This window comes from Patella vulgata, chromosome 5 (genome assembly GCF_932274485.2).
Source record: "Patella vulgata chromosome 5, xgPatVulg1.2, whole genome shotgun sequence".
Lineage (NCBI taxonomy): Eukaryota > Metazoa > Mollusca > Gastropoda > Patellidae > Patella > Patella vulgata.
In genome coordinates this window covers 73,783,055-73,795,077 of record NC_065883.2, presented here as the reverse complement: position 1 = coordinate 73,795,077, position 12,023 = coordinate 73,783,055, and the positions used below count along the sequence as shown (strand labels likewise).

General features: G+C 39.7%; 1 protein-coding gene across 1 annotated transcript; it reads left to right on the top strand.

The window, feature by feature from the left end:
- Positions 1 to 239: 239 nt before the first annotated feature.
- Positions 240 to 2,660, top strand: LOC126822400 (mitochondrial import inner membrane translocase subunit Tim29). The gene has a single exon (XM_050551299.2). The coding sequence runs from the start codon at positions 351 to 353 to the stop codon at positions 927 to 929; it is 579 nt and encodes a 192-aa protein (XP_050407256.1). The 5' UTR covers positions 240 to 350; the 3' UTR covers positions 930 to 2,660.
- The last annotated feature ends 9,363 nt before the right edge of the window (positions 2,661 to 12,023 follow it).

Below are 12,023 nucleotides of genomic sequence, written 5' to 3'. Positions count from 1 at the left end.
GTCATAGGTCTGCAATCTTTAAAGACGGCTAAAATAATTTTTAGAAGATATTTACAGACTATATATCGGATTAGTAAATTCTCATTACAAAGGGAAAGTCCCGAGTGGATCCATAAATGAATTACAAAGTTTTCCCTCTTCTTATCCAGCTTTACTTTTACCAAGCACTAAAATCACTGACGTATGGTGAACATTTTCGTTTCAGTGTAATTTCCAGGTGTATAATTTGCACGAAACCACTGTCCCGACAGTCTGGACAACAGAGTCTAAATTAGCCATGCTGGTTTGTTTTTGTGTTGTGGCAAGGTGACTTTTTATTTCATTCCTTTGACAGTTGATGAAATTCCAGAATGTCGAAAATATTTAATGGTGCCCAGCTTGCACAGAGCTTTACCAAGAAAGTTAAGATTCCTGACAAACTGAAAGGCGGAAGAATGGAGAAAATTGGGAATTATTTTCACAATATTTATACCGATTACAAAATGGTGTTTATCGAACTTGGCGAAGATATGAAAGCCAAGCCACTGAAATCCAGCATTTACTGCTCCATATTAGCAGCTTCCGCAGTTCTTTTCAAGACGAACCCTTCAGAAAATAGTTTTAGGACACTTATGGTAGAAAGTGCCAATGACTTAGCATTAGTTGGGGACCCAATTCGAAACACCTCGTCGGACAATTACATGCAAAATTTAATAAACAATCACAAAGATGGTCGAGTGCATTACGTCAGCCTTGGTTTATTTTCGTTAATTTATTTGACAGATTATAGAAATAGTTTAGGATTATATGCCGCAAAGTGTAAATATGTTAAACCTAGGTGGTCACAGTTTCATAAAAGTATTTTAGATGTTGGTGTTTTCGGACGATGGATTTACACAGAGGAAGCAATGAAGGATTATGACGTAAATCCTGAGGAATGGGTTGAATGAATGGATGTACAAATAACGCTATAGTATATCGAAACAAAGAAAAAGAGATTCTTAAACAATAACATGTGTAGGCTACTGTACACGTCAACTAACAGCGTGGTTGAGATCTGTTTCATATTGAAGGATATGGACAAATAACGCTATAGTATATCGAAAAAAAGGGTAAAAAGAGATTTTTAAACAATAACATGTGTAGGCTACTGTACACGTCAACTAACAGCGTGGTTGAGATCTGTTTCATATTGAAGGATATGGACAAATAACGCTATAGTATATCGAAAAAAAGGGTAAAAAGAGATTTTTAAACAATAACATGTGTAGGCTACTGTACACGTCAACTAACAGCGTGGTTGAGATCTGTTTCATATTGAAGGATATGGACAAATTACGCTATAGTATATCGAAAAAAAGGGTAAAAAGAGATTCTTAAAGTAGTTAAGTCTTGAACCCAATATCATCCCAAAGTCTTTGACATTGAAAACACAAATTATTTGTCAATTTAAATCAACATCTATGTTGTGATCTTACAGAAAAGATGGGCTTCTGATATCCAATATTAAAGACAAAGTAAACATTTTACCATTGATACACAAATGCTGTACCATAATGTGTTTCAGCGCCATTTGTAACGAGGGACTCGAAGAACGAAGCTAGACATATTCCACAAGTCATGTCAAGTCAAGTCATGATAATTGATATACACTAAATTGTGTCATGTGCTTGACTTTCCTTAAAGAGCTAATGAGTAGAGTGTGAAAGACAATTTAAAAACTGATAAAAAGTGTCATTGCATTTAATCAAATTCATTTGGGCGATGTTCTGAAACTTTCACCCCAAAAATTATCAGCTGTTTACCATAAGTATGCGTTATAGTTTAGTGATTGATATTGTTTGAGATTTGACTGAATACCAGAATCTGTTGTTGTTCATAGTGTTTAACGTCCACTTCCACCAAGGGTGATATTGCAGACAAGTCAATTTTTTCATTTTTATTATCTTTCCTAGTGGAGACCCGGAGCAAACCCACATGGTTGAGAAGGCATATCTCCAAGCCTCATACGCTCACACCAGGGATCAAAACCATGACCGCAGGCCAGAGGTGACCTACCAGCTAGAGCTCGAAGCGCAACACTCTAGACCACTAGGCCATCCCAACCACCCTTACCAGAATCTGTCCCCCACTCTCACTTAGTGGTGAGTTACATGCATTGAATGAGCAGTGATTAACAATTCAATGGGTTTATTTCTCAGAAAACAAGAATGCCTATGGTTCAAATCCAGCTCATGTAGAGAAGAACCACCAAGATTTTTCAAACTTGATTCTCACTTGTCAGGGGTGACTCCTATATGTAGTCATTCAGATGGGACAACAAATCAAGATCTACCAATATTGCACACATTGGCTTAAACATAAAAGTAGAAACATTGGCAATTGGATGGAATTTAAAGAAGTGTAGGGAGAAAATACACTGTCCGAGCATAGTATCCCCACCTCCTTTTATTGTACACATAACCTTGTAATGAAAATGGCCATATTTTAGACCCAAAATGATCAAAATATAGTGTTGCCAAGATATTTTACGCTGTTCCATTTTCATAGTATTGTTTCTGAAACATTAAGTTTATACAGAGAATGTACAATTCTTGCATCAATTAAATGAAAATCACATATAATTTTCATGCTGTACATTGTATGAAATACATGTTTAATAAAACCATATCAAAACTTAATGTAGATCCTGAATGTTATGAATAGTAGAGCTTTAGATCATAAGGCCTGTTATTGAATCCCCTGTTGTACGTGACAAGGAGTAGGGTCGCCTGTCCAACCTCGTGGGTTTTCTCCGGGTCCTCCGGTTTCCTCCCGTGCGCAAGCAAATTATTGAAATAAAATTAAACCATATGTTAGTCCCGAAATGACCTAGTTTGTGTCGAGTGGACGTTAAACCCCATTTCCCTCTCTGTCATTGAATCCAGTAGCATGGTTGCGATCCCAAGGTTGTATGTGACAAGGGAGTAGGGTCGCCTGCCCATCCTTGTGGGTTTTCTTAGGGTCTTCCGGGTTAAACTTTAATCCCACTGCCAAAGAGAGAGGAATGGGGTTTAACGTCAACTCGGCACCAAATGTGTCAATTCGTGACTAACATATGGTTCGATTTTATTTCAATAATATGCTAGCGTGTAGGGGTCTTTAACAGGAAACCGGAGAGAACCCCAGAAGTGGGACAGGGGACCCTACTCCTTGTCACTTACAAGCGGGGACTTGAAACTACACAACTTGACTCAATGACAGACCTTATAACCATTCGGCCCCCCTCCCCCCCCACTGCTTAAGACAACTAGTGCTATATGTTAGTCACGAAATGACCCAATATGTGTCATGTGGACATAAAACCCCATCTCTCTCCACCAAGTTATGGGCATTATTTGTAGCCTGGCATACAACTCTGTACTTACATATATATAACTACCACACCTTGAATCATCTTGGCATCCCAACAATATGTCCTAAATCTGAGGAGAAAATGATCTATGGGGGGGGTGTGGGAAAGGTGAATCAAGCTCATGTAACAGATGGGGACCAAAGGAAGCCAAATGGCCCATAGCTATAGCCTGTCCGCCCCTGATCAAATTTTCACAATAAAATGAAATTAAATGGGGTTTAAGGTCCTAATGTTCTGCTCCAACTTGGCTAGTGGAGACGGGCATACGCCATACAATGTGTGATGAGGGAAATTTTGCCCAGACAGCAGAAATGAAATGGAGTTTAACGTCCTACTGTTCTGCTCCTAACCTGGGCTAATGAAGACGGGCATAGGCCATACAGTGTGCTATGAGGGAAATTTTGCCCGGACAGCGGCACTACGGCCTACTCTTATATCGAATTCCAACTGCCAAGGGATCTTTTACGTGCACGCCAATATGTACACAGGACCTCAGTTTTTCTACCCATCTGAACGACTAGACAGCTGTCCTTGCCAGGCCCTCTGTCTTGCACCCTCTGTGTACATGGAACCTTGGTTTTTTTGTCCCATCCGAACAGCCAGACAGCTGTCCTTGTCATGCCCTCTGCCCTGCACCACTGAAAAGGGGGAAACCATGTCGGAAAATCCTGAATCGGCCAACACCAGAATCGAACCCTCGACCTCCAGGCTGAGCCAGCATCTTACTCACTTAGCCACTGTGGCTCCACCCATACGTATAAAATTTATAACACAGTGAACAATGTAACAATATATTGAATATAGGTTAATATATATCAGATAAGTAAATCATGGTTAACATACATTGTATAAATATTAAATTATGACAACAAAATGGGCGTGGCTTGATATGCTGTTATTATAATTTTGATCTTTCTATCTGGAAGCTGAGCAGACAACGTGGATGAAATCTGTATTAAAAAAAAAACAAAGATGAAAATATATGGGTAAAGATAAATAGCGTATATCACATTAGTATTTCAGTGGCGGGGGGGGGGGGGTCGCTACCGACGTAACAGTCGAAAATTTTGAAAGTTTGAAGTCGTTTTCCGTGCAACTGAAGGAAATATACTCGTTTAAATGTATAGGCTCCACATGTGTCGGGGTGGTGGGAGGGGGTATGACCTGGACACGCGACTGGGCAGCCCACACAATCCCTCATGAGGCAAAAAGAAACGGTGATGAAAGGACCATAACTCCGACAATTGCTATTTAAATGTTATAAAAGTTCATTATTCATGTGTAACTGAAAATTTAGAAATCGCGTATTTCAGCTGGAATTGTATATTTTTTTAAATCGAATGCTTGCTCTTTACTTTTATTCTAAGAATTTGATATGGCTAAAAACGGCGAAGTCCGTTCCTGTATCTTTGGTAGTCGACCAGATGAAATACGAGCAAGAACTATAATTGTTTGTAATATTGTGATATTCATACCACCCACGCAAACTTACAAATTGCCGTTATAATTGAAAAGATTATCTGTAAACGGCTGGTATTGATAAACAAAATTGACTCTTGGTCTTTGAGGTCGGAAATAGTAAGAGGGGCGGGAAAACCCCATGATATCACATCTAGGTCAGCTTTTTAAAAATGAAAAGCGGGCGGTGGCCGATAAATACTCAACAGACATTGCGCTTAGTAATGCTAGTTTCCCACTGTCGTGCGATGGAGTGTCCCTTTTGAGTCCACGATTTGGTACGTGAAGATACGTTCGGATACGTCTCGATACGATCTAGGATCACCACGATTTCAGTGGTAGCACGAATCGTGAAAGTGGGAACCTAAGGGGCGAAGAGTCGCGTGAAAAAATCAAATAAATAATCAATCAATCGTACCATCACATCTGATTCTGCCATTTCCATCAACCTCCAATTCTTGTAAGAGAATCTCAAACTCCTCATCGGTTAGTTTATCTCCCAGATTCGTCAACATTCGTCTTAATTCTAGAGCACTGACGTAACCACTTGCCTCCCGGTCGATAGTAGCGAACGCTTCTCTCAACTGTTTGGCGTAGTTTGTTCCCTGGAGTGGTTCCACCAATTTACGATATTTGTTAAGGTCAACACCTTTACCTGAAAAATACACAACGTTGCAACTAGTTAAAGGAGCTATATCCCTATTTTTTGGCACATAGAAATGGACACAGATATGTCGCAGCGCATATGATAGTGTAATATGAATGTGTATATAAACTGATTTATATTCAACTATGTTCGGCGAAGAGTGCAAATTGAATGTCAGTATTTGGTTATTCCAGTCTACACTGGTAGTATTCTCCTGTGGGGTATGTTTGGCCTCGTTCATCGAGTCGCATCATTACAAATGGTGCTCTAAAGCATTCTGGCACGCGATTCGTGTGCCAATTTTAAAATTTTCATTTTGTTTTAAATATTGGATATCAGAAGCGCATCTTTTCAAGGTTGATTTAAATTGACCAATAAGTCGTGTTTGCAATGTCGCAGACTGTAGATGATATTGAGTTAGCGACTTGCCTCCTTTAATTGCGTATTATTGGCCGAATTGCGAACAAGAATTAATACGCAAAAGTTTTGTACAATATCTTATTCTTGAAAGATTTCATCCTCCAAATATATAACACGCTAAATCGAATGATCACCATTGAAGGTCCTGTGTACACATTGGCGTGTACGTAAACTTGAATGATCCCCATTGAAACCCTATATCCACGAATCACTACTTTTGTTTTAACTATACCCTTGTACTCATTGGCGTGTACGTAAAAGAACTCTTGGCAGTTGAAATTCGAATTAAGAGTAGTTCGTAGCGCCGCTGTCCGGGAAAATTTACCCTCAAAGCACATGATATGGTGTATGCCCGTCGTCGTTAGCCCATAGGACGTTAAACACCTATTTCGTTTGTTCTAACTACAAATTGGCTAGGTCATTTCGGGACTAACATATGGTTCGATTTTATGCCAATAATTCCCTTGCGCGTAGGGGTCTTTAGCAAGGGGGGAAACCGGAGGACACAGAGTTAGGAAAATGTCGCGCCATAACAACATGAACTGTTAACTAACGTCCCGATGAGTTATTTTAGCGCGATAGAATCACTTGTGAAAGATAAATCTCAAATAGGAATAACAGTTTAAGAATGGTGCAATAATGTTAAATAATATTATTCAGATGGATTTAGATGTGGGAAATTTGATATTTTAGCGGAAATTGCCAATACCGTGTCGTTGCTTTATAAAAACTATTAAAACGCAAATTGTCGGATTATGAGGGATAAAAAGCTGCCAAACTGAATAACTGAGTTAAGTCCCTGCTCGTCTGTTTTCAATCCGATTGTTTTCATGTTGGGAGATTATCTAGCTTTGATACTTTGTTTTCCTGCCCGGTAAATACATTGTAATTCTCTGTGTCGCTATTCAGTTTACTCGCATTGTCTTTTAGGATAAATTGATACATATTCCCCATGCTGCTTTCCCAAAAAGAAATCTAAAGCTCCCGTCCGACGGGGGACAACTTCTGTATAATAAACAAGTTCGTTTATGGCTAGAACAACCCAAAGATTTCCAGTCTCATTAGTTTCCAGCGAGTTTCGTCAAGCTCCGGTCATGAACGGCTGATTCTGGTCACGAACGGCTGATTCCGGTCACGAAAGGCTGATTCCGGTCACAAACAACTGATTCCGGAAAAGAAGATAAGAGATGAAATGGGGTTTAACATCCTACTGTTCTGCTCCTATACTGGGCTAATGAAGACAGACATACACCATGCATTGTCCTATGAGGGAAATTTTGCCCGGACAGCGGCGCTATGACCTACTTTTATTTTGAATTCCAACTTCCAACTGCCAAGGGTTCTTTTATGTGCACGCCAATGTGTACACGGGACCTCGGTTTGTCGTCCCATCCGAACAACGATTTGTTGTCCCTTGCCAGCCCCCCCCCACCCCATTCCTGCACTTCTGACAAGGGGGAACCAAGCCGGAAAAACCCGATGAACTTTCTCGACCAACGCAAGGATCGAAAACGAGACCTCCCGAGTCAACGTTCTACTCATTGAGCCAGCGTGGATCCTAAAGAAGATAAGAGACGCGGGAAGAGAAACACTATGAATGAATGAATCTAATAGGGCTTATCGTCCTACTCTTCTGCTCCAAACGCGATATTGAAGACGGACATATTCCTATGGGACAATGATTTCCGGAACAGCAATGACTTCCAACTGTTATGGTCCTTTTACGTACACACCAAAGTGTACACAGGGGCGTGGTGAACCAGGCTTTTGCACGAGGAACAAGATCCCATCCGGTCCCCACAAAAACAATTTTTGTATGTGTACGGGGGAGGGGGGGTGACAGTCCCTCCCAGTGCCACCGGGTAATATTAGGCTGTGTGGAACATGCTAGAGTCGATTTGTAGGATATCTGACCCATGGTATATGTATGACACTGGTTAAGCATTATGATTATAATTGAAACCACATAGAAACCGCGTGTTTTTTGCCATTTGCGAGGGGGCACAAAAACAAGGGGACGCAAAAACTTAAAACCATGACACAAAGCTCGTCATTGCGTCCCTCTCACTTAGTCCCTGTATGTGTACACAGGAACTCGTTTTTTTGTACCATCCGAACGACTAGACCATATGGTGTTGTTAGCACCACGGGTAAAAACTATAAATTGTAGCCTGGTTTAAATACTTACTACCGACACCTAATCGCTGTAACATGACATTTAACTCTGCGTCAGTGATGATATGACCCAGAGCACGGACTGCTGTACCAATTTCTTCTATAGGTATATAACCACTTCCACGTTGATCAAATAATCGAAACGCTTCTGTTCATAAAATAATATACAAGATAATGTTAATATTATTATTATATAAATTTTATCAACCCTAGGCTGTCTATTATGATACAATCTGATTAAAACACAGATCCTATTTCGTTTCGTTTTTATAGTTCAAAATTTCGTTTTACCTCTCTTCACAACACTAGGATCTGGAAAGAGTTTTTATATTACCGGCGTTCTGGTTGAAGCGAGGGATTAGCCAATGAAACGGTTTGTTACGGCAAGTTCTTGGCGTGCGATGCACGGAACTGTGGGTAAACCACTAGAAATGTCAACGCTGATTGATTAATCAATGCCTGACGTCATAGGGTCACAAGCAGCTCGTACGACCCCTGACACGACTGTCCAGTACAATCGGTCAGATTTTCATGTAGTGTAGGCCATCGAAAGTATAAAAAAAACGAAACGAAATATACATCTGTATTTTAATCAGATAGATCAACTCTAGGTTGTCTACTATGATACCACAATGATCAGCGGTGAATTTTCGCTAGGCCGCTACAATCACTGATAAGGATGACATCGATGCGACTTAATGAGCCACAAATATTAACTTTTTTCCTGCGACAAGTTAAATTCTAAAACATTTTTTTCATGTATTAGAAAAATAAATAAAGGCGTTTGACGTATTTGTAGGTAAACAAAATTATTTCCTATTTAGTGCAAATGGTTATTAAAATGAGTAAAAGTCTCCATTCTGCCCGAACTAGAACGTCTTATGTAAACAATGCACGCGCCATTAAGCCAATGATTGACGCCGCGTGATGAGACGTCACGTGTTAAAGGTAGTCATCTTTTACAGAGATATTAGAAGACTTTCGTAATCCTCTGTGAAACAGATTGCTATGATACTAATAAAACTTGAGCTTTAGGGCTCCTAATCCCGGAGGGGAACAACCAACAAGTTATTCTAGTTCACATTGCTTGACATATTTTAGTTGTACTGAAGTGGCGAGACTCTTGCTCTACAATCATATAATAGTAGTGAAAAGAAGGACCGGATTAAAAGACAGAGAGAGAGAGAGAGAGGGGGGGGGGGGTAACGACCACTCGACACAAACTAGGTCATTTCGGGACTAACATATGGTCGATCTTATTTGAATTTTATTTCAATAATTTCGATGGCCTCCACTTCACGAAGATCTGTGTTTTAATCAGATTGTAATAGTATAATTATTCATAACTTTCTAAAAACTCTAGAAGTCACGTTATAGCATATTCGGACGGAGCCAATCCGCCCCTCCTTGTCTAAATCAAATAATTTCATGTACCCATGACATGACAGTGGATATATCCTTTACAAGTTGGTGTTTAATTTGCATATACCATTAGGGTTACCGGTATATCACAAATATACCGTTAGGGTTATATTACAAATGACTAATATTGTATTACAGATTGTATTAAACCCATATTATTCAAGTGTGTGTACATACCTGCTACCTTATCTCCTGAACTCTGAAATATATAATAAATTATGAGGTAAACCAATTGAAATGAAATGAAATAGTGTTTAACGTCCTACTTCTCTAGATCTACTGCAGGGCTAATAAAAAAAAGGATACACGCCATGTAGTGTGCTATGGGGGGGGGGGGGGGCAATTGACCCTGGCAATGGCGTTACTGTCTACTCTTATTTTGATTTCTACTGGCCAGTGGATCTTTTACGTGCACGTCAATGCATACACGGGTCCTCGGTTTTTCGTCCCGTCCGAACGATTAGACATTTAATAACATGAAAAGACCATAATCAACACTAGATGCCAACTTATGTGTTCGATTTTCAATGGATTTGAATCCGTTGATGATTAAACGCAAAAATGGATGATTGAGACTTTGTTAAACATACATTATGACGTCATATTAATAATGATGTCATTGTATTAATCATATTAAACATACATTATGCAAGAGCTAAATCTGCCTATTGCAGGTCTTTCTTTAGGCCTGCAATGTTATCTAAATTATTAATTAGACATTAATTAACTTATCCAGAACATAATCAACTCTCAATGTCATCGCTAGCCTGAGATATTTACTGGATTAGGATCCGCTTTGCTGCTCAACTTTCATTCATGATTTAATCGAGACTTTGTGTTTTTTTTATCGTACCGACTTCAGTAATGATGATCGAGGTTAGCCTAAAATTCAAACGCTAATATCTCGGTTCGGAGTGGATCAATTTGAATGAAATTTTCGGCAAATTCCCTTTACAGTATCTAGTTTGTAACTATTATAGTGAGAACTGCCAGCTCTTTATCTAATCTCCCATAATGTATCTTTAATAATCTATAATCCTTAATAAAAGAAAAGAATTTAATGATACTTACCATGTTGAATGTTGTATACTATTATAGGTTGAATAGGATGTAAGACAATATAGGGCTTTATCTACAAGGACATCTATAACATCAGCAAGTTTATACGTATCACGGATACTTCAAAATATCTGAAATATATAGATATATATATATAAATATACATAGTCCTAACACTAATTTAAGACAGAGAGAGAGAGAGAGAGAGAGAGAGAGAGAGAGAGAGAGATAGAGAGAGATATTAGGGACTAACATATGTTTCAATTTTATTTCAATAAGTCGCTTGCGCGTAGGGGTATTTAGCAGTGGGAGGAAACCGGAGAACCCGGAGGAAACCCACGAGGTTGGACAGGCGATCCTACTCCTTGTCACGTACAACAGGGGAATCGAAACCATGCCAGTTGACTCAATGACAGACCTCATGATATAGCGCGCACGTGCTAACCATTCGGCCATCCAACCCCCACACTATTTTAAATGGTGGGGGGGGGGTCTAACGCGTGCGCTTAGATAATAAGGCCTGTCATTGAGCCAGGCTTTGCTATATTCAGCTAAATCATGTAATTCAGGCAAAAATAGATATATTCTGTTAACCAAACCTGTGCACCCCACCCCACGCCTTACTCCCTTCTCACCTAACTACATTATAAGATTGAATTAGGTATTTTGTTCGATTAAGACATCTTTACACATCGCCCTTGAATCAGTAGTGAACAAGGAAGCGTTTATCTATGCTTATGTATGTTTGTTCTAATGTGATTATTCTTTCATTTTGTAATTGTATGCTACTCCCCGTGGGCGTTTTTATGCAATAAACTTACTTACTACTTACTAGACCGTATATAAACGTCTAAACATGCACCGATACTCACGTTTATTATCTTAGATAAACAGTTATAAATGTAGATATCTAGTTGCTTACTACGTAATAAGTTATATCATTATAAATTCACTATTAATTGGCAATAGATAAACAAAACAAACCTAGATTACTGCCAAAATGCACGGTTACTCAATTAGTAAGGCTCGATCATGGGGATATACGATGCAGTTTACTGTCGGGCAGCGCCGCTTCAGTCTTCCCTTCCTCGAATTCCAACTATCAAGGGTTATTTAATCGTCTTGTCCGTACGAATGGACGCCCTCCCTACCACCCAGGAAACAGGATCCCGGGCATATGTGTTGCAGGTTACAACGAGGGAAATATTGCCGTACATCGATGCTTCAGTCTTCACTCCCTCGAATTCTAACTGTCAACTGTTATTTAATCGTCTTGTCCGCACAAATGAACGCCCCCACCCCCGCCCCGCCCCGCCACCCATGAAAAAGGATCGCGGACATATGTGATGCAGGTTACAACGAAGGAAATATTGCCGGACATCGATGCTTTAGTCTTCCCTCCCTCGAATTCTAACTGTCAACTGTTATTAATCGTCTCATCCTCACGAATGGACGCCCTCCCCCACCCCA

Coding starts and splice junctions, on each gene's coding strand:
- LOC126822400 (XM_050551299.2), top strand. CDS start 351: ATGTCGAAAATATTTAATGGTGCCCAGCTTGCACAGAGCTTTACCAAG.